The following is a 27,501-nucleotide window of genomic DNA, read 5'->3' as shown; positions in this document are numbered from 1 at the left end:
ACAGAATTCAGTGTGAAGGAGAACCAGAATTTGTTACACTAAGCCATCTCTTCCTATTCACATTCCATTTTCCCAACAACACAGTAATGAGCAGTATTTAAAGCCCAGTCAGCACTTCTTGTGATCCGGGAACAACTGCAGACAAGGTACCAATTGGAAGGCCATTTCCACAGTAGGAGTAAAACATTGACAGAACAAGTAAGGAAAAAGGAAAGACAAGAGGAAAGCAACATTTCCAGAGTGGTATAAATACTCAAGAGGGTAAAGAAACTACAACTCAAGGATGACTGCAAGTTTGAACCTCGGTGGGTGGAAGGAGGGACAGAATCACAAGGAGCAACTCCAATGAGGAAAATGAGGACGTGTAAAGAATTGTATGGGAAGAAGGGAATTACATAAAGCTTATTTATTTACTTATAAGACAAGGCCTCACGTATCCCAAGCTAGTTTCAAACTCACACTACTGTGGAAAGAGTTTACTCTTACGTGTTGAGTTTAATATTACAGTTGATGGAGGGCTTTAACTGTCACTCTGACACAACCTATACAGTCACCTGGAAAGAGAGCTGGTCTGTAGGTGACCTCTTAACTACATTAACTCATGTGGGAAGACCCAGTCCATCACGGACAGCACTGTTCTCTAGGTAGGGGTTACTGAACTATGTAAGAGTGGAAAAAATGAGTTGAGCACAAGCAAGCAAGCATTTATGCATTCATTTCTCTTCCATCTTGACTGTGGATATGATGTGACTAGTTTTTCAAGTTCCTGCTGCCTTGACTTCCCCACAAATAATGGACTGTAATATAGAACTGTGAACTAAAATAAATCCCTTTCCCCCTAAGTTGCCTTTTACAGGGTATTGTATTACAGCAATAGAAATGAACTAAAGACAGACAGTAAGACTTCTCAAAGACGAATGCCCAGAAGGCAGAGGCACAAGATGATTAGTCAGTACTACAAGCTAACTTTCAGATTGTGTATATACCTAAAACATCTAGTACTTACTATGGACCAGAACCATTCTAAGCACCTTTTAATACTCTGCATCAACAAATTATTACCTCTAGTTCACAAAAAACAAAAAACAAAAAACAAAGAAAAGAAGCACTCATGTACCTCCAGCAACTTTAAACTTGCCAGGAAAAAGCTGTGACAGTGCTCTACATATAATATTCAGTAACTACCAGTAGAGCAAAACTCAAATTTTGAAAAACCAAACTGAAATATTTACATGTGTCTATAAGTAGGAACAGAATAGCTAGCTTAGTACTACCTAAGGGAAAACTGATGACAAAGCTTAAGAAATAACACATTGCTTAGAGGAAAAGGAACCTATGCTATGTCTACAATTTGGGACTACAGCATCTTCCAAAGGCACAAGAGCTAAATGCTTAGTCCCTGCCTGGATCGGTGCTATTGGGAGATTATGGAATTCTCAGGAGTCTCATAGGAGGCTTGAGGTCACTGAGCACATGAGTACCCTAAATGGAGACGGGGCATGAGTCCCTTGTTCTGTTTCCCAGTCACCATAACACGAATACACACTCACGACACACCTGCTGCCTCACCACAGGCCAAAACTCAACAGGGCTAACTGGCCATTGGGCAGAAACTCATCTAAGTTTGTTCTCACAGTAAGGTGATTATGTCAGTATGTTATAATGATGTAAAACTGACTAACATACTATGCATATATATTCTTTAAATCAGTATTTTCAACTGGCAGAGAATTTACACTCCAGGCAACAGCTTACAATGCATGGTGACATTTTTGGTTGTCATAGAAAAGAAATTGGGGGAGAATGATATTGGCATCTGATGGAGGCTTGGCTGCTAACGGCCCAAAGTGCAAAAGACAAACTATGTCCATATGAAGAATATTTAGCCCACTATGTCAACCAAGTGCCAAGCTTTGCAAAAATCCCTTTCGAAAATGAAACAAACAAGAAAAACCAGACAAGCAGAATTGTTGCTTAGTGTGTCTTGAGATCTCTAAAGCTTTCTTCAGAGTCACCTCTTCTTCCTTCTGCCTAAAAACTGGGCTGCAAGCAACTTCCCTGAGCAGATCCACTGCATTTTAACCAGCAAGGAGTTAGTTACAAGTTCTCACTATGTGACATGTTTGCCAAATCACTTATTTCCCTGTAACTGATGATTAGCTCTTCTTAATTCCGACCTCCTAGGCCCTTTGCTAAGCTATAGCAATAAAATATACCTTTATGGCAAACTTCAATGACAGTTGTGATATCCATCCACCAGTAACATGCAAATGAACAACCCTCTTTCTGCAAGACATCTATCTGCTCATCTTTAAACAAGACAATCAGTTAAACTAATCCATCTAGACTTTCAGGCATGAATTCACACAACTAATAAAAATCTAAAAGTCTAGTCAGGGTTAGAGATGTAGCTGAAGACTCAAATAACTTAAGATAGTGAAGCACAAACTAGTCCTTTTACATTGTGAACCATTCCCCACCCCAAGTGCCTCATGAGAAACTGGCTATACGAGTGGATTCAGATCTTACCCTAACCTATCCATAAAAACACCAACAAAAAGCTCAGCCAGTGATTGCGTCCTCTACCATAGAGACGGATGACAGTAGCTGTGAGAAAGCAAAGAAGGAAGCATAGCTAAGACAGGAAGTATACATTTTTAATTCAACTGAAACCACAAAGGAAGCAGAAATTAACCAAGATAATTCAGCCATTCAATACTGAAGCAGGCAATATACTGTTAACATTATTATAACAAAAACTTCTAAGCCTCTAGTTAAAAAAAATTGCCATATTTGGTCAACCAGCCATGTTTGACTGATTTTCTGGAATTGAGGCTACTTCACATCCTAGAAAGGCTGAGAGTGGTGGGAAGGGGTGAGGAAACAATAGACCAGGCTCAGCACTGCCAGACTGTTCTAGAAAGAAGAGCCCACTCCACTTAATTATCTATTTCTCCTAATACTCTATCCTCCCTGCTCCTCTCACCAAGCTAAGATTATGCTTGCTACTTTATCTAGCCTCAGCCAAGATTTACCATAAGGTATTTTATCTTACAACAATAAAGAAATATTTTCCTTCCAATTCAAATGACAATCATTTTGCTGTTGCCTCGAAAAACAATTAATTCTTTGGCTGCTGCTTCATTTCTGGCTCCAAAGTTTCTAACATGGAATATGACATTAGAATGTCATTTCAATAGAGGGTATCAAGGGGCATTTATGGACCATTTCTGTAAAGGAGTCTAACACCAGAGAATCAACTCCAAGTTGATTTTCACTGAAACACCCACAGCATAGAAGAACATTTAAGACAAAGAACGAAGAAAGAAAAGTAGGAAGGTATACAAAATAGAAATAGTACTTCTCGGCCAGGCGGTGATGGCGCACCCCTTTAATCCCAGCACTTGGGAGGCAGAGGCAGGCGGATCTCTGTGAGTTCGAGACCAGCCTGGTCTACAAGAGCTAGTTCCAGGACAGGCTCCAAAACCACAGAGAAACCCTGTCTCGAAAAAAACCAAAAAAAAAAAAAAAAAAAAGAAATAGTACTTCTCACAATGGCAGCGGATGCTATTTGGTAACACCTCTTGACACCTTTTATAATAAGATTTGACCTGTTTGACTAGTACTGTCTATGGCTATGATTACTCCTCTTTCTCGTATTTCAGAACTTGAATGTCTTCTCTGTCATGTATTTTAAAGCCTGCTTCCTTCATCCCCATTTTTCTGTGTGTCCTGGCTAGTTTGTCAACTTGACACATATTAAAGTCGCCTGGGAAGAGGCCCTCAAGTGGGAAAGTGTCTCCATCAGATTGCCTGTAGGACAGTGTGTGTGTGTGGGGGGGGGACATTTTCTGGACCAACTGATGTGGGAGGGCTCAGCAAATTGGCGGTGATGACACTCCTGTACAGATGGTCCTCACGGTATAAGAAAGCAGGCTGAGCAAGCCAGTAAACAGCACTCCTCTCCATCACTTCTTCCAAAGTTCCTGCCTTGATTTCCCTGAATGATAGCGGACTATGAAGTGTAAGATGAAATAAATCCTTTTCTCCCCAACCTGCTTTTTCATCATGGCTTTTTATCACAGAAATAGAAACCCAAGTCAGTGCCTTTGGTATATTAATTCCCACTCTTTCAAAAAAGTCATTCTTCTAATGTATATTATGCCTTACTTAAATCTCATCTATGGCCTATCCTCACCCTCCTGCCCCCAACAGAAAAACTATATTCAACCCACCCTTTCACATAACAGAAGTGTCAAAGTCTTTTTTAAAATCTTTCATTTTGTCAAAAATCAAGAGAAAACACCTGACTTCAACTTTGATTTGGGTAATATACTCCCAATGTTTCCTACCTAGAATATTCATTTTAAGGACATTTTTTTAATTTACAAAAATTAAGTCTTTTCAACACCCATTTGAGCAGGAGTCAGGCCAGCCTACTGATAGGGAGGAAAGGATAATGCTGAGAGAAATGCGCAGTCTTTTCTTGTTCACAGTACCATCTCTTTCCTCTACACAGGTTTTCTTTTCATCTCTGCTATTTCTTTAACTTGAGATGAATTCAGTTCCCTTAATGCTAAGTTCACTCTTTCTTGTTCTTACCGAGACGTCTTACTTCATAATCTTATTTCTCACTCTTTGAAACAGCCACCTTTCCTACATTTCCACTACCCCACCATTTCAATGCTAGACACCCCAGCTCACTTACTCTAACAAATTAAAACTAAAATTCAGCTAAGTGGAAATAAATTTCCATTCTACACAAGGGAAAATCTGCAGCTATGCAGTCTAAAAACTGTTCAGTCACGGTCTTCTCCCACTGACAAAGGCAGGCAACAAAACTCTTCCTAAAGTCAAGGTCAGAAGCTGCCTCCCCTCAGTTACTATAAAACAGCTGTTCTGAGGGCTGGAGAGATGGCTCAGCAGTTAAGAGCACTGGCTTTTCTTCCAGAGGTCCCAGTTCAGATTCCCAGCATCTACAGGGCTATTCACAAACATCTGTAACCCCAGTTCCAAAGAATCTGACACCCTCTTCTGGGCTTCACAGGCACTGCATATTAACGCAGGCAAAATACCCATATATATAAAATAAAAATAAATCTACTAAATTGGGAAAAAAATCCCTTTATTTTCAAAGGAACTCAACATAATGCTTCCCTGGACATACCCGCCAGTCTCCCCTTAGCAGTCTTTTTCTTTTCTTTTTTTTCTTCAACACAGGGTTTCTCTGTGTAACAGCCTTCGCTGTCCTGGAACTAGCTTTGTAGATCAGGCTACTCTTGAACTCAGAGACCCACCTGCCTCTATTTCCTGAGTGCTAGGATTAAAGGCGTGTGCCACCCAGACCCTCAGAAGTCTTTAAATGAAATTCAGAGGGTAACTGAAGGTAATACAAATCTTTATTACTGGCCAGCTTCCTCCTATGTGTACTGCTAAGTATCAGACTTGTAACTTGATTTCTTTTTGGTTTTTTCGAGACAGGGTTTCTCTGTAGCTTTGGTGCCCGTCCCGGAACTAGCTCTTGTAGACCAGGCTGGCCTCGAACTCCCAGAGATCCGCCTGCCTCTGCCTCCTGAGTGCTGGGATTAAAGGCGTGTGCCACCACCGCCCGGCCTTGATTTCTTTATGTAGGACAGATCCACAAAAGTAAAACTGGCTCTGAGAAATCGGAAGGGATTTTAGAGCCCAGGCCGCCCTCTTTTTGTATGGCAATTGCAGCTGGAAATCTATCAGTCATTTAAACTCTGTTCATTCTGTTTTCTCTATTCTCGAGCTAAATTCGCACCGAGCTGTCACTGGTTCCATACCTAAAGATAATCCTTCCCTCCATGCTGATTTATAAAATAGAAGAAACTTAACTACAGAAGCTTCTCAAAGTCAGCTTTCTTTGCATTAAAAGTATCAGTATTTTCCCAATCTATCTGCCATCACACCCTCTGACTGCCAAGACCTTATTTTAACCCTTAAACATCCACTATTTTATAACACAGTAATTTTCCCAAAGCATAGCTATGAACATATAGATTGCCTCTAAACAAAGTCATCTCAGATTTCTTTCTTCTTTCTTTCCTTTCTTTCTTTCTTTCTTTCCTTCCTTCCTTCCTTTCTTTCTTTTTTTTTGATTTTCGAGACAGGGTTTCTCCATAGTTTCTTGGTTCCTGTCCTGGAACTAGCTCTTGTGGACCAGGCTGGCCTCGAACTCACAGAGATTTGCCTGCCTCTGCCCCCCCCCTCCACCCCCCGTGCTGGGATTAAAGGCAAGCGCCACCACCTACTGGCTTCAGATTTCTTTCTTTGAGACAGGGGTTCACGAAATGCAGGATGGTCTTGACCTTGCCAAATAGTGGATGACCTTGAACTTCTGAACGCCCTACTTAAAGAATGCCAGGATTACAGACTGGCTACATCAGACCCAGTTTTATGTAGTGCATGTTAACTGAGTATTCTACAAATGAAGCTTTATCCCAAACCCCTCATCACAAATTTTCTAATGTCTACCCATTTTATCTATAAAGTAAAGATCATAAAATTCAAGGCCCTTTTAGGTTACAGAATAGGTTTTCCTTAACTACTGTGTTTATATAAAATTCACGGTCTTATTTTATTTTTCTTTCTAGCACTTCAAAGGACCCGTTAGTGTACTTATCTGTTCGTGTTTACTGATTTTCTATCAAGATAAATTTGTCCATGTTCACCAGTGGAGCCTCAGCTCCTACACTGTAGAAAGCCACCAATACATACTTGGGGAAAGAATGAGCACACACAAGCAGCACAGAAAGCTGACCTGAAGCTGAAGAAGAACATGGGAATGTTTTCACACACCAGATATATGATCCTCAATATCTAAACTCCTGTGGACTCACTTCGAGGCCTTAAAGTTGAAGTGCTCTTTTCTTTTAAAGCCCAGCAAACTCATAAGCTCTGTAAGAGGGTGGAGTTCTTACTTTCTATTCTTAGCAGTTGGTACAATGCCTTCCATACAGGTGATCAACCAAACAACTGATGAATCATAAGCATACAAATGAGCAAATGAACAAAGGAAGCCTTTCCTGATTCTCCCAGTTGCTCGGGTCATCTCCTGCCTTGGGACTCATCAACATGGCACCCTTTGTAGTGATGACTACACCAGTCTGTGTTGTGCACTTACTCGCCTCCTGGATATTAGGCTGCAAATTCCTTCAGATTAAGAACTGCCCTGGTAGTTTCTATTTCTGACTACAGCACCTATAGCCATAATTTAAAGTTTCCTTAATACAATAAGTAACAAGGGTGCAGAGAAGAAAAAAGGATGTCAACTTACAGTATCAGGCACACACGCTGTGCTAAACTCTGGAATTCATGCATCAAAGTTTCATGGGTGCCACTCTCCTCTCCTCTCCAGTATAAATGAATAACCACTTTCAAGGACAGAACAGTCACCTCGCGTATCACCTAACAACACACCTTCTCTTGCAATATAAGTATACGGGGGTCCACCCTCACACATCCATCTTTCACTTCGCTAATCTCTAAACAGTTAAATTAAGTTCATCGCTCAGTTATCTACCCATTTGACTCCCTTCTCCATAAGGTATGAAATCACTCTTTAAAAAGCATCTTCCCATATGACATGCCTTTTTTAAAGTTGTTCCTGAAAGACTAGTTTTTAGGTTTCTAAGTCTTCACAAGTCCGCAATTAACCTTATTTTCCTGTGCCATCAAGGCTTCATTTTCCCCTCTAGCTTCCTCCAAGCTTTTACTCAGAATCCATGAAACCATTCTGACTGTGTAACAGCTGCTGTCTTTCCATTCAAAATGTTCTCGACGTCAGGTAGTGTCAATGCATGTGTGCCTTCTGTAAGCGTGCATCAATCAATCCCTCACCCCAGACACCGACACACAGGCACACCAATACCCATGCGTCACTCTATCTCCAACATACAAGTTCCCTACATAGCACTTAATGATGCACACTGAATGGTATCTTCCAACTACAGTTTCTTCTGAGAACATAACCTTGTTCATAGCACCTCCCTCTTCCCTCATTTCCCCCATCCATTCTCTCCTTTTCGGGCTCCCCCTATCCCTCCACCTAACCACAGAAGGCATTATTTCTCGTACTCCCAACCCACGATAAAAAGAACAAGCTCCGGTTCCCTGCGGTTCCTCCCCTTCCTCTAATTTGCCCTCCAGTTCGTGCCCTCCCAACCCCCCAGGTGCGCTGACTTCCAGCCTCTACTCTCGGCACGCACCGCTCCAGCCCACACTCCACGCTTCCCCTGGTGTGGGGAGCAGACCCCTCCACACCCACCTCCAGCCCGGGTCGCTGCCCGCTCCCGGGGTGCCTTTCCCCGCCCTGGCCCGCAGGCTGGGACCACAGGCGCGCGCATAGACGTTCTCTTTCACGCTTCCCCAACCTCCCTCCGCTCACCGCCCGGCTTCGCGGGACCTCAGCTCGGCGGCCCGGGTATCAGGCAGTCATGTGTGTGCCCGCCCCTCCCGGAGCTGCCCGCGCCCCCAGGCCCGGGGACAGGAGGACGCTGCAACTCCCCCACCACCTCGGAGTCCGCTGTGCCTGGCCCCCAAGCCTCCTCCCGTCCCCACAACGCCTCGGCCGGGCTTCGGCACTCACCGGAGATACTGCGCGCTCTGCAGGCTCATCCTCCGCCGCCGCGTCTCTCCGCGAAGCCTCCGTGGGTCTCTCAGGCTCCTCGGAGCGGCCCCGCAGCCCCGCGGGTGCTGGCGGCCGCCGCCATCTTCCTCTCCTCCGACTCCTCCTCGCTCGGCGCGGGGTGAGGGGGGGGGAGAGTGAGTGAGGCGAGGGGGGAGGGAGTAGGGAAAGCTGCTCTAGCTGCGGCTCCGGCCTGTGGGACACAGGGACGCTCCGGCTCGGGAGGGGGAAGAGGAGGGAGACGGGAAGGGGGCGGGGGAAGAGGCGGGAGAACCAGAGGAAGGAAGTCAGATTCGCTCTCGCGAGACTTTAGCAGTGCCGGTCCCTCTGGATGATTTCCGCTTCTCTATACCGCTCCCTTTTGGGGTCAGCAAGTTGTGTGGCGCCTGCGCGCCCGCTGAGGGGGTTGGTGGTGGCGCTCGGCGGCTTCCTAATGGTCCGCGCCTCTCCCCCCGTGCGAGGGGGCCACCCCACGCTCCCCTCGAACATCGAGCCCGAATCCGCCGGGAGTCACACTCAAAGCCTTCCTCCCCCAGCCCTCCCACTTCTCGCTTCCTTTTTTCCACTCCTCCACTTTTCCCCACCGGAAACGCCACCCCTTCCTCCTACAGTTCCGCCCGCCAATTCCTCGACTCTTGTCTTCCCTCCCGCGCCCAAGAGTGACGCAAAGGCCTCCCTCTCCTCAGCTGCCCCTCCCCACGCACGCTTGGAGAGTGTTGGGGGCGGGGATAGGGCGGAGCCCAGGGAGAAATAGGAAGGAGACCAATCACTTTGGGCTGGCCGCTGCCATGGAAACTGGAGGCTGTGGTTGTATTGTCATAGTAACCGCTGTGTGTAGACAGGGTGACCCTCCCCTAGAGGAACGGGTTCCCGGGAAACCGCCCAGGATTCCCCGCTTGGATTCCCTGCCCTCTAAAGGCTGGGAATCGAGATAGTCACCGGACACTGAAATCCATTTCCTCCTCCCTCACCACCCCCAGCAAAAATTGCGGGGATACCCCTTCCAAGGCATTCGCTGAGGGCATTTCCACCCTTCCGCGGGTGGAATCCACCTCCATCGTTTCTTCTTAGAGCCCGGTGGGGAGACGACCGGGCCTGAGAAGAAAACGCGGAGTCTGAAGGTGGCGGGTGATGGGTTGGAGCGGGAAGGCCACGGTGATACTGCAGCGCCAGGCTGCGGGGACCTGGAAGGAGTTTCCCCCACAACTGCCTGAGGCCGGCAGGCGGGATCCCCCCCTCCCCCATCCCCCGACGGGGGTCCCTAAGGGAGGAGAACTGCACACTGCAACCGTGATGCCGCTCTGGCAGGCAGTCGGGAATGTTCGACTCTTCCTAATGGGTCTAGTTTCTACTACATGACCTGCGAGCCCTCCCGGCAGAGGCTGTTGAGAGCTGGAACCCAGCCTGGGAGGCTAACACGCTGCTCTTAGGCATTTGGAATTAAGGGTGAACGGGAAGGTTGACTACCGCCATCCCTTCCAGAGGCACCCAGTGGGGATAACGCTTCATCATCCAAACGTCCTCCTCAAAAATCCGCAATGTTTTCGCACTTGCAACTTTTTTAATTAGGAAAAAAAATGTATGAAAAGAAGTACCTGGATTTATCAGCATGAGGAAGTCTACGAAAATAATGTTCCATTTTGAGAAAAAAACATTTTCGCGTATATGTATTTTTGTGTCAGGTTTAGGGGTAAAACAGTGACTCCCAATGACGTAGAGTCTATCACGGAGGAAGTCATTCTGATGGAGTGAAGTAATTATTGGTATTTTACAGATTTTATTTTCAATTCATATTGAAAAGTTATGTAAGCAGCTATCCCAAAATGTTTTAGAGCTATGTAAGGTCATAAAATCCGCCAGGAATACGGTCTTCACTATATAGTTCAAATCGGTATTTCAACGGGATCTTAGTTTTGGTTTGGGTCCCTGATTTCTTCTGTTTTTTCATGCTACCTAAACAAACGCTTTCCAGATCCTTCCCTGAATCCAGTGCCTATTAGAAAACTAGGGCAGGGAACCCTGATTGCTCTTCGGGCTGACGAGGGAGGGGGACTTGATTGGGGGAGGGGGAGGGAAATGGGAGGTGGTGGTGGGGAGGAGGCAGAAATCTTTAATAAATTAATTAATTAATTAAAAGAAAGAAAAAAGAAGAAAGAAAACTAGGACGGTGTTTATTTGGAACATGTTTGAGTTCTCAGGAAACGAAAGTACAGCCCACTTGGAAATAAATCTCAAGGACAGATTGTCATTAACGAAATAGAAAGTGAACTATACCCCCTCATGTTGTAAGCAAGCGCCAAGTGTGATGCGCTGTGGCGCTGTGACGTGCGGTGATCGCAGAAGTACAATGGGCCCAATCTTCCACCAGCACCAACGCGCCGCCCACTCACGGGAAAGAGAGCCACCTAGTGAGAAACTGCTCACATCTCCGGCGTAAAATTCTACTTTTCTTAACTCCGAGTGTCAACGAATGGAAGTTGCTACTATATACACTCAAATAGTCAATCTTTTAAAGTTAGTATACAGAGTGATGGGTTCCATTATGGCATTTTTTACGAATATGTCGTATTTTTATTCACCCCCACCCCACTGAGTTTCTCCACATTCCTTTCCTCTCCCTCTTAATGATGCCCTCCCCCACTTAGTCCTCCCTTCTGCCTTCCTTGTGGTTTGAATTCCATCCTCTTCCCCCCACTTCCCTCCCTCAAGACCTTTCTTCCCCTCTCATGGTCCTCTTTGAACTTTCATGAAACATACACAATTTAGATGCTGTGTAGAAACATAGAAAATGTAGTGTTTTTCTTTTATAGTCTTATTTTCTTTAATGTTTGATCCCCAGTTTCTTGCCTTTTCCAAAAAAAAATTAATACAGTAATTTCATTTTTATGGCTGAAAAATCCATTGTGTATATATGTAACAATTTTTTTCATCTGTTGGTGAATACATAAGCTGGTTCCATTTTTAGCTGTAGGCAATAGTGCAGCCATAAACATGGATGTGCCAGTATCACTGTGGTATATTGACTTAGAGTTCTTAGGGTCTATACCCACGAGTGGTAGAGTTATCACATGGCAGTTCTATTTTTAGCTTCTTGGGGGACTTCCACAGAAGCTGGCCCAGCTTACATTACCACTATTGTTTATAAGACTTCCTTTCCCTGCCACATCCTCACCAGCATTTGTGGTGACTGGTTTTCTTTCTTTTTTTTTTTTTCTTACTTAGTTATTATTCATAATCATAAACTTAACTCTGCAATCCAGCTAGACTTGAAGGGGAATGAGGAAAATATGGAATCCAAAGAACTTCAGTGAGAGCAGAGATTACAGGGTACTGCGAGCAGATGGGGCTGGGGTGCTCTCCTGAGCTACAGAAGGAATGGTCTGGTGGGTAAGAAGCCCGCAAGTCAAAAGAATTAGAGTTGTCCACAGTCGGAAATGGTGATCTTCTTGCTGGTCTTGCCATTCCTGGACCCAAAACGCTCCATGGCTTCCACAATGTTCATGCCTTTTTTCACCTTCCCAAAGACCACATGTTTGCCATCCAGCCACTCAGTCTTGGTGGTGCAGATAAAAAATTGGGAACCGTTTGTGTTTGGTGCAGCATTTGCCATGGACAAGATGCCAGGACCTGTATGCTTCAGAATGAAGTTCTCATCCTCAAATTTTTCTCCGTAGATGGATCTGCCGCCAGTGCCATTATGGCGTGTGAAGTCACCACCCTGGCACATGAATCCTGGAATAATCCTGTGAAAGGAAGAACCCTTATATCCAAATCCTTTCTTTCCAGTGCTCAGAGCACGAAAGTTTTCTGCTGTCTTTGGAACTTTGTCTGCAAACAGCTCGAAGGAGACGCGGCCCAAGGGCTCGCCATCGGCCGCGATGTCGAAGAACACGGTGGGGTTGACCATGGCTGCAGAAAGCGGTGAGAAGGGACAGCGGCGTCTGCAAAGCGGGTGACTGGTTTTCTTAATGACAACCATTCTTAACGGTGAGATAGAATCTCAAGGCAGTTTTAATTTGCATTTCCCTGATGGCTGAAAATGTTGAAGTTCTCTCAAATATTTATATTTCTTATTTTGAAAACCTTTATTCTCTTGGCCCATCTACTAAAGATTTGTGCTTTTGCATTTCTTTAAATCATTTAGATTGGGGGTTCTCAACCTATGGGTCACAACCCCTTTGGGGGTGAATGACCCTTTCACAGAGGTCACATATCAGGTAGTCTGCATACCAGATATTTACATTACAATTCACAACAGTATCAAACTTGCAGTTATGAAGCAGCAATGACATAATTTTATGGTTGGGGTCACAACATGGGGAACTATATTAAGGGCTGCAGCATTAGGAAGGTTGAGAACCAGTGCTAGATGCTGATCCTTTTTGTGTGTAGTTAGCAAAGCTTTCCCCATCTGCAGGCGATCTCTTCATTCTAGTGGCTATTTTCTTTGCTATTGAGAAGCCTTTTAAATTTCACATAATCCCATTTGTTAACCCTTGGGATTATATCTTTTGTCATCAGAGCCCTTTTCAGAAGTCCCTCATCCATGCGTTTAGCTTCAGGTGTTTTCCATGTTTGCCTCTAGTTGTTTGAAGTTTTAGGTCTTAGAATGCCATAGGTCCATTTTTTTTTTTTTTTTTTTGCACAGTAGAGAAATACATTTCTAGTTTCATTCTTCTATAGATGGTTCCAGCAGCCTTTTTCCTGACATATAATTTTGATAGTTGCGGTGTAGGTTTGCTTGTAGATCCCTTATTCTGTTCCAGTGGCTTATAATTTTTTGTTTTTGTTTTTTTCTGCCAGCACCACATTTTTCTCACTATGGCTCTTTGATGTAATCTGAGGATCACGTACTGTGATACCTCCAGCGTTACTCTTTCTGCTCAAGGCTGGTTTTACTATTTGAGGTCCTTTGTGCGTCCATATGCACTTTAAAATTGTTGTGGTGGTGTTTTGTGAAGAGAGTCATTGGAATTTATTGGGATTGTGTTGACTCTGTAGATTGCTTTTAGTAATATGTCCATTTTCACACTCTCAATTCGGTCAATCCACGATCAGGGGAGATTTTCTTTAGTGTCTCAAAGTTTTCTTTGTAGAGGTCTTGCAGTTCCTGAGTTGAGTTTTTCCAAGGTATTTTTAAAGCTATTGTGAATGTAATTTTTATAAGTAAGTTCATTATAAGTAGTACTGATGATTGTGTGAGGATTTTGTACCCTAATATTTTGCTGAAAATGGGGGCCTAAGAGTTTTCTGGTGGAGTCTTTATTTGCAAGTAGAGATCCTTTGATTTTTTTCTTTACTATTTATACATAACTTTTCATCTTTCTCTTGTCTTATTGCTCTATCTATATTTTCAAGACTATGCTAAATATTCTGTTTATTTCCTGAAATGTAGTGGTTAGATACTTTCAAGATTTTAACAAAAATGCAATCTCATACTAAATAAAATAATCATCATAACAATCTTTTAATATCCGGGGAATGTGTCTCCAGTAAATAATAAGCATGTCATATACTTCTGATGCTAACTCTATGAAAATGTTCATATCTTCTCATTTTGGAAACAGAAAATGAGATAAGAAAGATGAATTCTTTATTACTGCTGGCTGATATTTTCAATAAACATTTACTGAGCATTATTATATCGCAGGAACTGTCCAGGTTACCATGGCTACCACAGTGAAAAAGGATGATACTTGTCTTAGAATAACTCACCTTCTGGTAGAGACACTGCAGTACAAGAAGTGAGAAAAATGTAAATGCTGGATGTGGCCATTGAGATAAGGACAAAACGGAAATGGATGCGGTCAGAAACAAACTCTGTATTTATATCAGCTTTCCCAAGGCTTTTGTAATGATCTTCGATACCATTTACAATATACCTATTAAGTAGATAGAAATAATGGTAATATTTATGTCTCACAGAATATAAAACATTGATTCTATCTTTAAAATTATCTTTAAAAATCAATAAAATTGAAAGGAAGATCATTACATATCTGCAGCCGGTCTGGTTGCTGGAATGAAACACCATGACCACGTTGAAAAGAGAAAGGTTTATTTGGTTTACACTTCCACATCATAGTCCACCACTGAACAAAGTCAGGACAGGAACTTGAGCAGGGCTGGAACCTAGAGGCAGGAGCTGATGCAGAGGCCATGGAGGGGAGCTGCTTACTGGCTTGCTCACATGGCTTGCTCAGCCTGCTCCCTTATAGCACCTAGGACCGCCAGTCCAGGGATAGCACCACTGTTGAAGGAGCTACGGGTTGCATTCCTGCCACCCAGCTCCCAGCCGCCTGGCTAGCTCATGCCCCAAAATAACAACACAAACTGTATTCATATAAACACTGCTTGGCCCATTTCTATTAATGTGTGTAGTACCACGAGGTGCGCTTACCAGGAAGATTCTAGCCTACATCCATCCTGGGTCGGAGCTTCATCACGTCTGCCTCAGAGAGCAGCGGCATGGCGTCTTTCTGAGGTGTCTTACCTCACTTCCTCTTCCTCCCAGCATTCTGTTCTGTTTACTCCATCCACCTATGTTCTAACCTATCAGGGCCAAGCAGTTTCTTTATTAATTAACCAATGACCTTCCTTCATCATTTCCCCCTTTTCTGTTTAAACAACAAAAAAAGGAAGGCTTTAACTTTATCATAGCAAAATTACATATAACAAAACAGTTATAAAGCAAGAATTACAGTTACAATATTTACACCTAGTTTATCTTTTATCATAACAAAGGAAAACAACTATAACTATCTATCTATTCTTCAACTCCTCCACCAAAGACTCCAGAAGGATATAATATTACCTAAGTAAATGAGAAGTAAGCAACTTACAAAACTCTAGAAATGACAGAGACATCTTGCTGCCTGGACAGTCACCCAAAGTTCCTCTGTACCATTGGGGCATCCATCTTCAGCCTACAGGCCCATAGTTTCCAGCAGACATTTCAACGAAGCAGGAAATTTCAAAGGCAGTTCAGTCACTATCTGCTGTGTCCTGCAGAATGTCTCACAGACTCTTTCATGAATCAGGAACCCCGAAAGATCATCTCACCTTTAGGCAAGTTCAGCAGTCTTCTCTCTGCGGGTTCTCTGTGTCCAGTTTATGCAATAGTCCAGGCAAGAGCAGTTTCTTGCCCAAATGGCTATCAAACTCCATAAGGTGCCTCTTCAATGCCCATCTTCTTCTTGAAGTAGATTGGTGCTGCCAGGAGCAGACGTGTCTCATTGTCATGAAAAACCCTAAATTATTAAAATATTAAATGTCCTATTCTGTAGTCTTTGAAAGATATGAAGAATGTCTATCTAAAATATGTCTATGTACATCTAGAAAATCTAACTAACATGACTACAAACTTGACTATTATAGATGATTATCTATTAACAACCTATATACATTACATTTTTAAATGAACTACACAATCACAATACCTTAATCAATATCAGAAATACATATACAACAATATTGACCTTAAATTTATATCAATAAAGTCAAATCCATACCAATGCAAATTATTCATATCTATATCATATCCCCCTTTAAATGTAAAAGAACATTTATAAACAATATTTGGGAATATGGGCACAGTTATTTCTCTCCAAACTGCTTCATGCTGAATGGGGGTGCTGTTAATCAGGTCTTCCATGGTATAACCTGTCTGCTAGGTTCCTCTCAGTCTGCAGTTGAGTGAAGTAATTTTTTGAGGGTGTTCACAGCAACCTTTCAGGAGGGCGTGGTCTATCATACCATATTGGGATAGAAGCAATCTACAGGGTCTCATCCTCTGTGAAAACAAAAGAAGAAACTCTTTTCCAAAGCATCATGTCCTTAGATCCAAATTTTAAAGTCAAGGTATTTTCAAAATATCTATCTTGGATAAGTTCAGCACCATTTATAAACAAATATCTTTTAGTAGATGTTGCTCCTTCCTCACCATTAAAACAATTCAAAGAGAGCATAATAGCATACAGTATCAAAATTCTCTGTTTATTTTCCATCTTTGTGCAGCTTTATTTTAACTCTATTTTGTTTATTTTTTTCTTTTTGAGACAGGTTTTCTGTATATCTTTATCCTGGAATAACTCTGTAGACCAGGCTGTCCTTGAACTCTCCGAGATCCACCTGTCTCTGCCTCCCAGGCATTGGGATTAAAGGCGTGTGCTACCACACCTTGAAGTCTCAGAGGTCAATCTCCCTCTGCCTTCCAAGTGTTGGGGATTAAAGGTGTGTCCTACCACACCCAACTCTCTTTCTTCCTTTTTTTTTGTTTCTTACTTTAAAAACTTTAACTTTTAGCCTGCATATATTTTTAACACACTGTAAACCATTTAGAAATTTTCTTTGCTTTTGAATCTCCCTTTACTGTATCTCTCTCTCTTTTTCTGACCACATGAGCCTTTAAATTACTGAGCAATATGGGTAGGATTAAAGCCGTTGCTTTGCCGGCTAGATCCAGCCTATTCCTTAGCTTTCCAGCCTCATGGCAGAGGTACCGCAGTAGCCATTTTTATTGCCACAACTCTGTGGCATTTCAAGGTCCCTCCAGCAAGCAAACTTCAGCAGCATGTGCTTGCAAACCACATGAACCGCCTGCATGAAAGAGTCAGAGTTTGCCCTGGCAGGACAGCCCAGAAAGCCGGCATTTTAAAACAGCACAACTTTTTTCCTGCTATGGCTGAAAACAAGCATTCAGTCAGCTTTTATCAACACCATTTAAGTGTTTTGTGGCAGGACCTCTTAATGAGCTGCAGAGTTTTGCATCTAAAGCTGAGTCAGGAAGCCTCTCTTAGATGAGAGCACTTGCTTGCCTCTAGCAAGCGGAGCAGACCCAAGAAATTGCTGCTACCAAGAAAACATGCTTTACTCTATTCTTTCCCAAACTTTCTCAGATTTTCTGTGGATGCAGTTATCCACGTCTGGGCACAATTCTGTTGTAGGAGCAGCGGGCTGCGTTCTGTCACCCAGCTCCTGGCCGCCTGGCTAGCTTTGCCCCAAAATAACAACACACAAACTATATTCATATAAACACTGCTTGGCCCATTTCTATTAATGTGTGTAGCACCACGAGGTGCGCTTACCAGGAAGATTCTAGCCTATATCCATCCTGGGTCGGAGCTTCATCACATCTGCCTCAGAGAGCAGCGGCATGGCGTCTTTCTGAGGTGTCTTACCTCACTTCCTCTTCCTCCCAGCATTCTGTTCTGTTTACTCCACCCACATATGTTCTAACCTATCAGGGCCAAGCAGTTTCTTTATTAATTAACCAATGACCTTCCTCCATCGTACCACCAAAATTAGGCTAGACGCTTCCCCATCAATCGCTAATTAACAAAATGTCTTACAACTGGATCTTTTGGAGGCATTTTCTCAATTGAAATTCCTTCCTTTCAGATAACTAACTTGTGTCATGTTGACATACAACTAGAGAGCACATCGTCTACATGAGTTCCAGGGAAGGCAGGACTATATACGGGGACCCAGTCTAAAAAATTATACAAATGAACAACAGAAACAAAAATCAGCAGATTCAGAAAAAAACACTACTTTCAATTTACATATTAATAATGCGCACTTTTTCTTCTCTTTCTACTGTTTGAATCAATAGCCTTGATCATCATTCTCAAAGAATCAGAGAATTATAGAGCAATTCTGCAGAATTTTTGTCTAGACCCCTAGTAAATATAAATTACATTAAACTAAATAAAAGTTTAAGAGCAGCTGCCTCATTCCATTAACCCTACCTATTTGTCTTTTGCTATTCCATTTGTCTTTTGGCCAAGTGATCTCTTGGAAAATTCATAAGCTAACAGACCTAAGTGTGCCTATGGCTCTGCTGTCTCAGTATCTGAACTTCATTTTGCTGAAGACATTGCCCATTACAGGTTTCCTGTAAGTTTTAATGATGATACATGTGATTTTTTGAGTGTCTGATATACAATACTGGCCTTTAAGAAATGTTCATTTTCTTCATATCAAGATAATATGAGTAACTTAGAGACATTGCAACATAAAAATTACTTGTAATTTAAAAACACTGCCCTAGTTTTTGTCTGTAATAATCAGAGAGCTGAGTACACTGTCAAATCTATTGTTATCTAATGCTAGAATATAGATTTTTGTTATCCATGCTCTGATTGCTGAAAAGAACATGGCTCCAAGGCACTGCGAGTCCCTCTTTAGATATTTGAAGCCTCAAAAACCTTTATTCCTACCAAACAGCCGAGTGCCATTTACCCACATACACAGAGAAGTGACTTTTCCACCAAACACTAAGAACTTAAGAATCTACCCTTAGTATTCCTGTTTCATAGGAAAAATCCAGAGCTTCCATAACCCAGCAATTAATACATAGCAAGCCTCCTCCCTGTTTTTAATAATAGACATCACACACATTGCATGAGACTTTAACAGGTACTAATGTATTCAGATATTTAGCCTACATATTCTGAATGCTTCCAAATCATATACACACAATTGGGCACCGATATATGCGTTTTTACTTTGATGAGTTGAGTTTATCAACTGCATATTCACCTTTACAATACACATGAAGCTGTCTGGTATTACTGAGAGCTACACCTCAAACCATAGAGCTGATTTGGTCAAATATGTGACTCATGCGCTTCAAATAGTGAGTCAGAGACAAGTTGACATTTAAACTTGTCAGGATCAGCAGCCTTCCTCATCATTCATTCCCTATAGTCATTTAGCCTGAAAAAGAGTTGCAAAGCTTTATAGTCCAAAGTCCAGGTTGAAATCCTTTGGATTTGGAGCCTGGGAAGATAACTCAGTGGATAAAGCATTTGCTGGAAAGGATGAAGGCCAGAGTTTGGATCCCTGGCACTAATGTAATGATAATAATAATATATGCTTTCTAGAAGCTGGGCAGACATCAAACTCTGTCCTCCACACATGTGCACAGACACATGCATACACAAGCACCTGCACACGTCCATTATTCTAGTGTTTGCTGGAGAAAACTTTAATCTCCAAGAATTTTTCATGAGTACCAATAAGCAAATACCTCTAAGAAATTACCACACTAGCCGGGTGGTGGTGGCGCACGCCTTTAATCCCAGCACTCGGGAGGCAGAGGCAGGTGGATCTCTGTGAGTTCGAGACCAGCATGGTCTACAGGCTCCAAAACCACAGAGAAACCCTGTCTCAAAAAACCAAAAAAAAAAAGAAATTACCACACTAGAACATCTACCAATTTAAAGGATAAAACAGAACCAGGCATGGTGGCACATGACTTTAATTCCAGCTTTGGGAGGCAATGGCAAGCAGATCTCTGTAAGTTCAAGATGCCAGCCTGGTCTACATGGTGAGTTCCAGGACAGCAGGGCTATAGAGATAGACCCTGTCTCAGAAAAAAGTGTAGAGACAGCATGAAGAAGACTAAAAGGAATAAATAAATCCTCATAGAGAATGTGGGAAAGTATTAAAGAATAGAGCAAAAACTTAGCCTCTCATACCCTATTGGCAGAGAGCCTTAGGGTTCATGAAACACTTCAGTATACAAAGTACAAGAAGGCTTCTAAAGGCATCTTCGGATACCAAACCTGAAAAGAATTCGTTTCTAGTCAATGTCTGTGGTACTATCAAAACTTTTGCTTTACCTTCTGTCATCTAACTAACCATAAGAACATAACCAATATTTTCTATTTTCTTAGTGTAAGGTAGCTACTATTCCCAACACAAAGACTGTTATACTGGTGCTCATTGTCATTCTTTTGTTCTTTAAAATCATGGGGAAGCATGCGTAGATGCACACGTACAGACATGTGACTTTCTCCTCTTCCTGTCATCAGTACTTCAGAATTTCCATTTGTGTTAAAATGTGCTAAAAATCACTTTGAAACATAACCAAGGCTATGTATCCAAGCACTCTCCTACTTGTCCTGTTTCCTCAGAGTCTTGCTCAGAAAACTTCCAGGTATAGAAACTTGGATAGGTTGTCCCATACTTGTGAAAGATTCTCAGTGTTATTGGAATAAGATATGAGCTTATTCCAAAACACATTGTCTCCATATGAAGTGTTTAAAGAAAATTTTTTTTGCATGGTTTAACATCTCCATTGGCTTTCTTTTCGTTTCCCTTACAGCAAGGTTTCCAGTCTTTAGGTGACCTCTGTTCTGGCCCTTTCCTCTAACTCTCCTACATCCTCATTCTTGAAGCAGAATTATGGGGGACATTGGCAAACAAGGAAACCCAAAGTGGGTTCTCTGAGATGGCTGCTTCTTGCCCCCAGAAGACTCTGTGGGGAGAAAGAAGAGGAAGGCACAGGAGTTGCTTTCCAGGACCAATAGTGGGAAAGGATGGTCCCTGGGGTTCTGTAAAATACCTAAGCCAGCATCTGTTTAATAGATTTCAGCCGTAGGCTTCACCAAGCCTGAATGTATAAAGTTGTTTATTTTTCTTTTCTCTATGGTGTGCTCTTCTGTCTTTCTTGTTCTCCAATTCTTTGTTAGCACCAAGGAAGGAACTCGAGTCCTCTAGACAATCCCAGTACAATCTGATCCTGACCACATTGGCTATCATGACCTTGACCTCTTAGATCCTTTGAAAAGATAAGAGATCTTTTCGCCTCAGAGTCTTTGACACAAATTATACCTTCTATTTCAATACCATTTCTCTTCAGACTTCTTATCTTACACAGCAAACCTCAAGCTGAACTCTCCTAGAGGAGCCTTAACTGCCTCCCAGCCCCCAGTATCAAGGAAGCAGCTACACTATTTATTGTAGGTCCCTGTAGAGCTCTGCCCTTCTACATGCCAGTCATGTTGGCACTCTGTGTCCAGGTTGGTCACCTTGGGCTGTAGCGCCATAGCACTAGATACTGTTCCTCTGTACTGACTGCAGTCATTCTTCTGGCACAGTGACTGGTGTACCCATGTTCAACAAGCACTCCTTAAGTCAGTTAACTTAAAAGATGTTGTAGAAATTTGAGCCATGACTTTTAAGTACATGCTTAAATGTCCTCATCACTTTATTGGGTATGTTTCTAGAGGAAATCCCTAAACAATTAGAAAAGAACTCTACTGGGCCCTCAATCCTTGTGGGGAATTGAAACCCACTCTTATCCTTAACAAAGTGAAAATTTTAATTAAATGAAATTTACTTAGGCAGTGAGTAAAGAGAACTCATTTAAAATTCAGGTTATTTCACAGCAAAATTCCATCATTCTGTAAAGACAAAAAGCATTGAAATTTTGATTTTTAAATTTAACTTTATTTCTAATTTGGAATTGTCCAAACAGTTCATTAAATAGCAGGAAAATGATGCACACTTTCTTCTAGAAAACAAGAGGAAAAGCCATCAGCTAGTGAGAAAATAGTGCGGGAAATTGAGGATTAAGATGTAAAGAACTGTAGCGGTGGCTCTAGCATGAAACCCCAGCTCTGCACTGAAGTAGAAGGGCCATCATATGTTCCAAGCCAGCCTGGGCTATGGACCGAGACCATGTCTCAATAAAAATGAAACAAAAACCAAATAAAGAAATCAAAATAAAGGACCAACAAAATAGTTCAGTGGCTTAAAGCAGCTGCCACACTAGCCTGATGGCTTGAGTTTAATACCTGCAGCCTACATAAAGAAAGAGAAAACCAGTTCTGCAAAGTTGTTCTCTGACCTCCTGTTTACCCACACACATCATGGATTCACATACACAGTAGTCATGTTTTAATAATATATTTAATCACAAAGAAAGTTACATCAGGGCCTAGGATAAAAAGTTCCAGATTCTCTGATTTTCACCAGGAAAATTTTAATAACTTCTAGCATTGTTATTTTTCTCCTATAATGGGATAGAATTAATAAATTATGTAAGATTTTTGAAAAATCACTTCAGATTTCAAAGCAAATGGGATAATTAAATTTCTGGAGGCAAACTGTCCAATCACAGTGACCAACATATGTAATATCGGAACATCACCAGAACTTGATAGAAGCTCAACAGATGCTGCTACTCTTAGTGTATACACAGAATGAAGAAAGCTGACATACTCTTGTCTTCACAAAGAACAAACAGGAAATGATATAGAGCTGTTTTCTAGGAAGAGATCAGTTGTGTCATGTCGCCAAGGATAAACTGCCAAGACAGAAACCAGCTTTCATCTGATGGGGGTGTCTCAGTTCATTAGTTGTTTGTGTGATGAGATGAGAGCAAGAGCTGTCTGAAAGCTAAAGAGCACAAGGAAACTTGAACGGAGCTAACCCAGCTGGCCCTAGCTAGCACATGCATCCCAGCTCTCCCACCGCCTTCTTCATTCCCTCTTATGTGCTCTCTGAACTTTTGGTTGAGGTGTTTCTGTCATGATCTTCCAATTCACCCAATTCTTTGTTCAATAAGACACATGTAGCACAAATAATAAAAACCCAGAAAGAAATTGGGATTCAACCCGAAAACCAGAAAAATCAAATCATCCAAGCCTCTAGAAAAGTCTTACCTAAAAGTAAATTAGGTACTTTGAACTCACCAAGATAGGATAGATATGGAGTATTTTCTCTGAATTTGTCAAATGCAAACAGACTAAGCATTGTTGATGTATTTATTGCCTGTGTATATTGTGTATAGTCATTGTACTTATTGTATATATTTTTCTTATATTATTTATAGCCTTTTTATTTTAGACAAAATTGGGGAAATGAGTGGTATATTGTTTGTATTTTATAAATAAATCTTTCTGGAAGACCAGAGGCAAAGCTATTTCCACTAGAGGTCAGGCAATAGTGACACCTTTAATCCCAGGATTTGGAAGACAGAGTCAGATGGATCTCTGTGAGTTCAAGTTCATCCTAGGCTACACAAAATCAGTGCAGAAACAAATCCATGTAGTGGTGGCTCACACCTTTAATCCCAGCACTAGAAGGAATCTAAAACGGAGGAGAGGCAGGCTTAGGCTGCTTAGTTTGCCATTGCCCAGCCTTGGTAGAGGTAAGACTTCTCCAATGGCTTGACTATTTTGCTTTTCTGGTTTTCAGGTTGAACCCCAATTTCTGTTTCTGGGTTTTTATTATTCATGCTGCATACACACACGGTTTTAGTTCTTTAACACATGGCCCTATGGTTGGACCAAGTATATAGGATACAACAAGTTTTGCAGTGGGATGTTTCCCCACTATATACAGCGGTGCATATTAACTGTAGAAAAAAGGAATGCTACCACAGAGGGAGAGTAAGTGCATGTAAGAGTTTAGGATGTGAAGAGAATGTCTGATCAATCAATCCCTAGATAGGAATTCTTTGCTCTTCCAAGACAAATACCTGAGTTTAGCACGTGGTCCATGAAACCCTGTCTCCAAAACAAAACTTTAAAACATAACTCTACCTAAACCACAATTTTACTTCTGGGAACCTCAATCCTCATATCCTGCTGCTAAGGGGAAGTGTGCCAAAAGAATCATCTAGTGTTTATGTATTTATTCTTACATTCAATCTTTAAATATGTATTTAAGATTCCATTGTATTGGGTCCTATGCACTTGGGAGGCAGAGGCAAGCAGATCTCTGTGAGTTTGAGGCCAGCCTGGTCTACAAGAGTTAGGTCCATGACAGGCTCCAAAGCTACAGAGAGGTGGGGGTTCAAGACAGGGTTTCTCTGTGTATCTTTAGCTGTCCTGGAACTTGCTTTGTAGACCAGGCTGGCCTTTAACTCACAGAGATTTGCCTACCTCTGCCTCTGGAGTGCTGGCATTAAAGGCATACAACACTGCACCTGGCCTCATCAGAGGTTTTAAGACGCCTGCTCCTCTGGCCTCTGGATCACATTCACAGACTTGGTGATCTCTAGCTCTCGGGGTGGGGGGGATTCCTAGTTCTTTGGCTGTAATCTGTGGTAATGATGCTTCCATGTAAGACCCAATACAAGAAGCTCCACGCACCCCTTGAGGAACAGCACTGCTAAGTGCACAAGAACAAAGATGTCTAGGATGTGGGAAGGAAAAGAGCCTTCTCTCTGCAATCTGGTTTAGATCTCATCAGTAGAGTTAAGAATTTTGAACAGTTTACAAAATTTGTTCTGAAGGTTGCCTACAGATAAAATATTCTCTTTATTTGGGGATTTTTTTTAAATCATGCTATCATTTTTATTTATTTACTGATTTTTAGACAGGATCTTCTGTAGCCCAGGCTGGCCTGGAACTCACACTGTAGTTGAAGATGATCTTGAACTTTTAAAATTTACATTCTGTGTGTGTGTGTTAAGGTCAAAGGACAACTTGCAGGAATCTGTTCTAATCTTTCACCTGCTGGGTCCCAGGGGTCAAACTCAGGTTTTTAGGTTTGTTGGAAAGTACCTTAACCCTCTGAGCCATCTTGGTGGCCCAGAATTGAACTTTTGAATCTCCTACCTCTGTTTTCAAATGCTGGGATTACAGGCATGCACTGGTTGCATTTAGCAATATTTTCAGTAAGGATGCTAAACTAGCAGTGAGCGATGTCTAAGAACTAAGCAAGCATGACCGTGGAGTACAGCCTTACTCCTTTCCCAGATGTGGGCCTGCAGTGTTCTAGATATTTCACAAGATTTTAAATTTCATTTGCACTAAAATTGTATCTTAATGTCCTGGTGTGATCCTTGTGACCTTGGTTTGTTCTTATCCCATAACCTTGCCCAAGGCTCCTCAAGAACCGCCCTCAGGAACCCTTAGAGGTGTGACTTCAGAAGCCACAAGAATCATAAACATGGTTACTATAAGGACACTTAAGTGTGATTCTCTTGAGGAGCCTACATCCACACTTGGTGTGTACTGTCCTTTCCCTCGGTGCCTCCCTTTTTACCAATCCCCGATCAAATCTCCATTCACATTTCCTCTAATAAACACCAACTCTGCTTCATACTGAAAGCCTGAGGTTCTCTTCCACCAAAAAGTCACCAGCCTGACTTCTCCTTAGCACAGGTCTCTGCACAGAACTCATCAGGCTGCTTCCGGTGGCAGCGTGAAGCTGTGTCCCCTACCCCACTCCCACTGCTGCTGGCACCACTATTTAAAAGACCAATATTCTCTCAACATGGTCTACAGAGAGAGTTCTAGGACAGACAGGACCGTTACACAAGAAACCCTGTCTCAAAAAACCAACAAAGACTGATATTCTTCCAAGCAAAATAGCCCAGGCTGGCCTCAAATTCATAGCAGTCCTGCTTCTTCCTCGGGAGTACTGGGATTACAGATCTGGTGTGGGATGCTCAATATGTACTGTTAGAAGTTATAGTGAAGTTAAAGATCTTACTTGGCTTTTATTCATGGTTCTAGAAACAGGCACCCTCTAATCTAGAACAGCTTTTAAGAGCTCCAGAGCTGTAATGTGATCAATCGGTATTTGTGAACTGAAAATGGAAGTGAGGTACAGAGACAGGTGGATGGGTTGAAGGTCAGCCTTTGCCTTATCTGAGCACGTTTTAAGCAGTGAGCCACTGCATTTGGCAACTGTGATTGGCTAAGATTCAGTTACTTGTTGCAAATGTATACAAAGCTTAGCTTTGGGTTAGCATAGGCTAAGGTTGAAGTTCATAAGTCAGGGCTCCTGTATGAAGTCTCTCGCAGGCCAAATTTAGTTTAGTGTAACCGTACTTACTAAATTTGTGATTACAAATATTTGTCAGATGAAATATAATAACTAATAACCTGCTGGTTGTAGAGAAAGAAGGAAAGGAATTTAATAAATTCCCAGGTTTCTACTTGGAAAACTGGATAAAAGTTGAGAGGCAAAGAGAAGGAAGATTTGGAGGCATTCAAGATGTAGAGATGATGAATTCACTTTGGCTGCATTTAAAACTTAAAAAAATACATTTGTGTGTGTGTCTGTGTTGTTCAATGGGGGACTTGTGGAGGTCAGAGGATAACTCCGCCGAGCCAGTTCTCTCCTCTAGCCTTTATGTCAGTTCTGGGATGAAGTCGGATGTCAGGCTTAAACAGTAAGAGCCTTTAGCTGCTGAGCTGTCTGTCTCGATCACACTCACTGCCTTTGTCTGGATTAAGAGAGTTTATGAATCTAGAGAAATTTAAGAGGAATCGTCATCAGCGTGTAAGATTGTAATTGAGGATTATTTGAATGACTTTCCCACAGATCGCCTATATAATGAATAAAAGAGAAGAGGGACTTTGTCTTATTAAAAGGCAAAGGAAACAACCAAGGACCAGGAGTTCAAAGTCATACTTGGCTGTGCAGCAGCGAGTTCCAGGCAGGTTGAGCTTATCTATGAAACTCTGCCAAAAAACCAAAACAATAACGACAACCAAAAAAAAAAAAAAAAAAAAACCCAATCTACATGCCTGGATTACTGGGTTACAGTTAGGTTTGATAGTCTCCTGTGTTTGGAATCAAGTAGAAGTGAGCTGAGAGTTTGAATCCTCAGAGGTGTAAAGTTGGAACTTAGAAAAAGGTACAAAGTCTACCCTGGACTGGAGTTTAAAAAATAAAATGGGCCCTGAGTTTAAGTCCCCAAAACCTACTGAAAGCTGATTGCTGCAGCCTGAGCCTGTAATACTCCAATTCCCAGCTTTCTGGATGGAAGAACAGGTTCTACATCTTTTCTTTCGGAAGGACAGCCTGCAGGCTGAGCATCCCTACTTTCTCTGGAGCTTCCTGCTGTGCTCCCGACACTTTCCTTTAGCATGATCTTTACAACTATTCCCTTTATATTCTCCTCTTTTTTTTTTTTTATTTTTCAAGACAGGGCTTCTCTGTGGCTTTGGAGCCTGTCCTGGAACTAGTTCTTGTAGACCAGGCTGGCCTCGAACTCCCAGAGATCCACCTGCCTCTGCCTCCCGAGTGCTGGGACTAAAGGCGTGCGCCACCACCGCCCGGCTATATTCTCCTCTTTTATAAACAGCAGATATGTA

General features: G+C 42.2%; 2 protein-coding genes across 6 annotated transcripts in view; both read right to left on the bottom strand.

Moving 5' to 3' along the window:
* The window catches only part of Smg7 (SMG7 nonsense mediated mRNA decay factor), a 62,846-nt gene extending 53,943 nt beyond the window's left edge, over positions 1-8,903 (bottom strand). For 2 of the 5 annotated variants that reach the window (XM_057769515.1, XM_057769518.1), the window contains exon 1: positions 8,612-8,742. Coding sequence is in view for 1 of the 5 variants with exons in the window: in XM_057769517.1 (XP_057625500.1) it covers positions 8,612-8,640 (29 nt within the window). In the remaining 4 variants the exon portion in view is untranslated. Of the gene's footprint in view, positions 1-8,611 lie in introns of all 5 variants that reach the window. The other 3 variants (XM_057769519.1, XM_057769517.1, XM_057769516.1) reach the window with 3 other exon arrangements.
* Positions 8,904-11,951: 3,048 nt separating this feature from the next.
* On the bottom strand, positions 11,952-12,593 carry LOC130874756 (peptidyl-prolyl cis-trans isomerase A-like). The gene has a single exon (XM_057770231.1). The coding sequence runs from the start codon at positions 12,555-12,557 to the stop codon at positions 12,063-12,065; it is 495 nt and encodes a 164-aa protein (XP_057626214.1). The 5' UTR covers positions 12,558-12,593; the 3' UTR covers positions 11,952-12,062.
* Between the last annotated feature and the right edge of the window lie 14,908 nt (positions 12,594-27,501).

Source organism: Chionomys nivalis, chromosome 5 (assembly GCF_950005125.1).
Source record: "Chionomys nivalis chromosome 5, mChiNiv1.1, whole genome shotgun sequence".
Classification (NCBI taxonomy): domain Eukaryota; kingdom Metazoa; phylum Chordata; class Mammalia; order Rodentia; family Cricetidae; genus Chionomys; species Chionomys nivalis.
The sequence above is the reverse complement of the archived record's forward strand: the minus strand, read 5'-3'. Positions and strand labels throughout refer to the sequence as shown.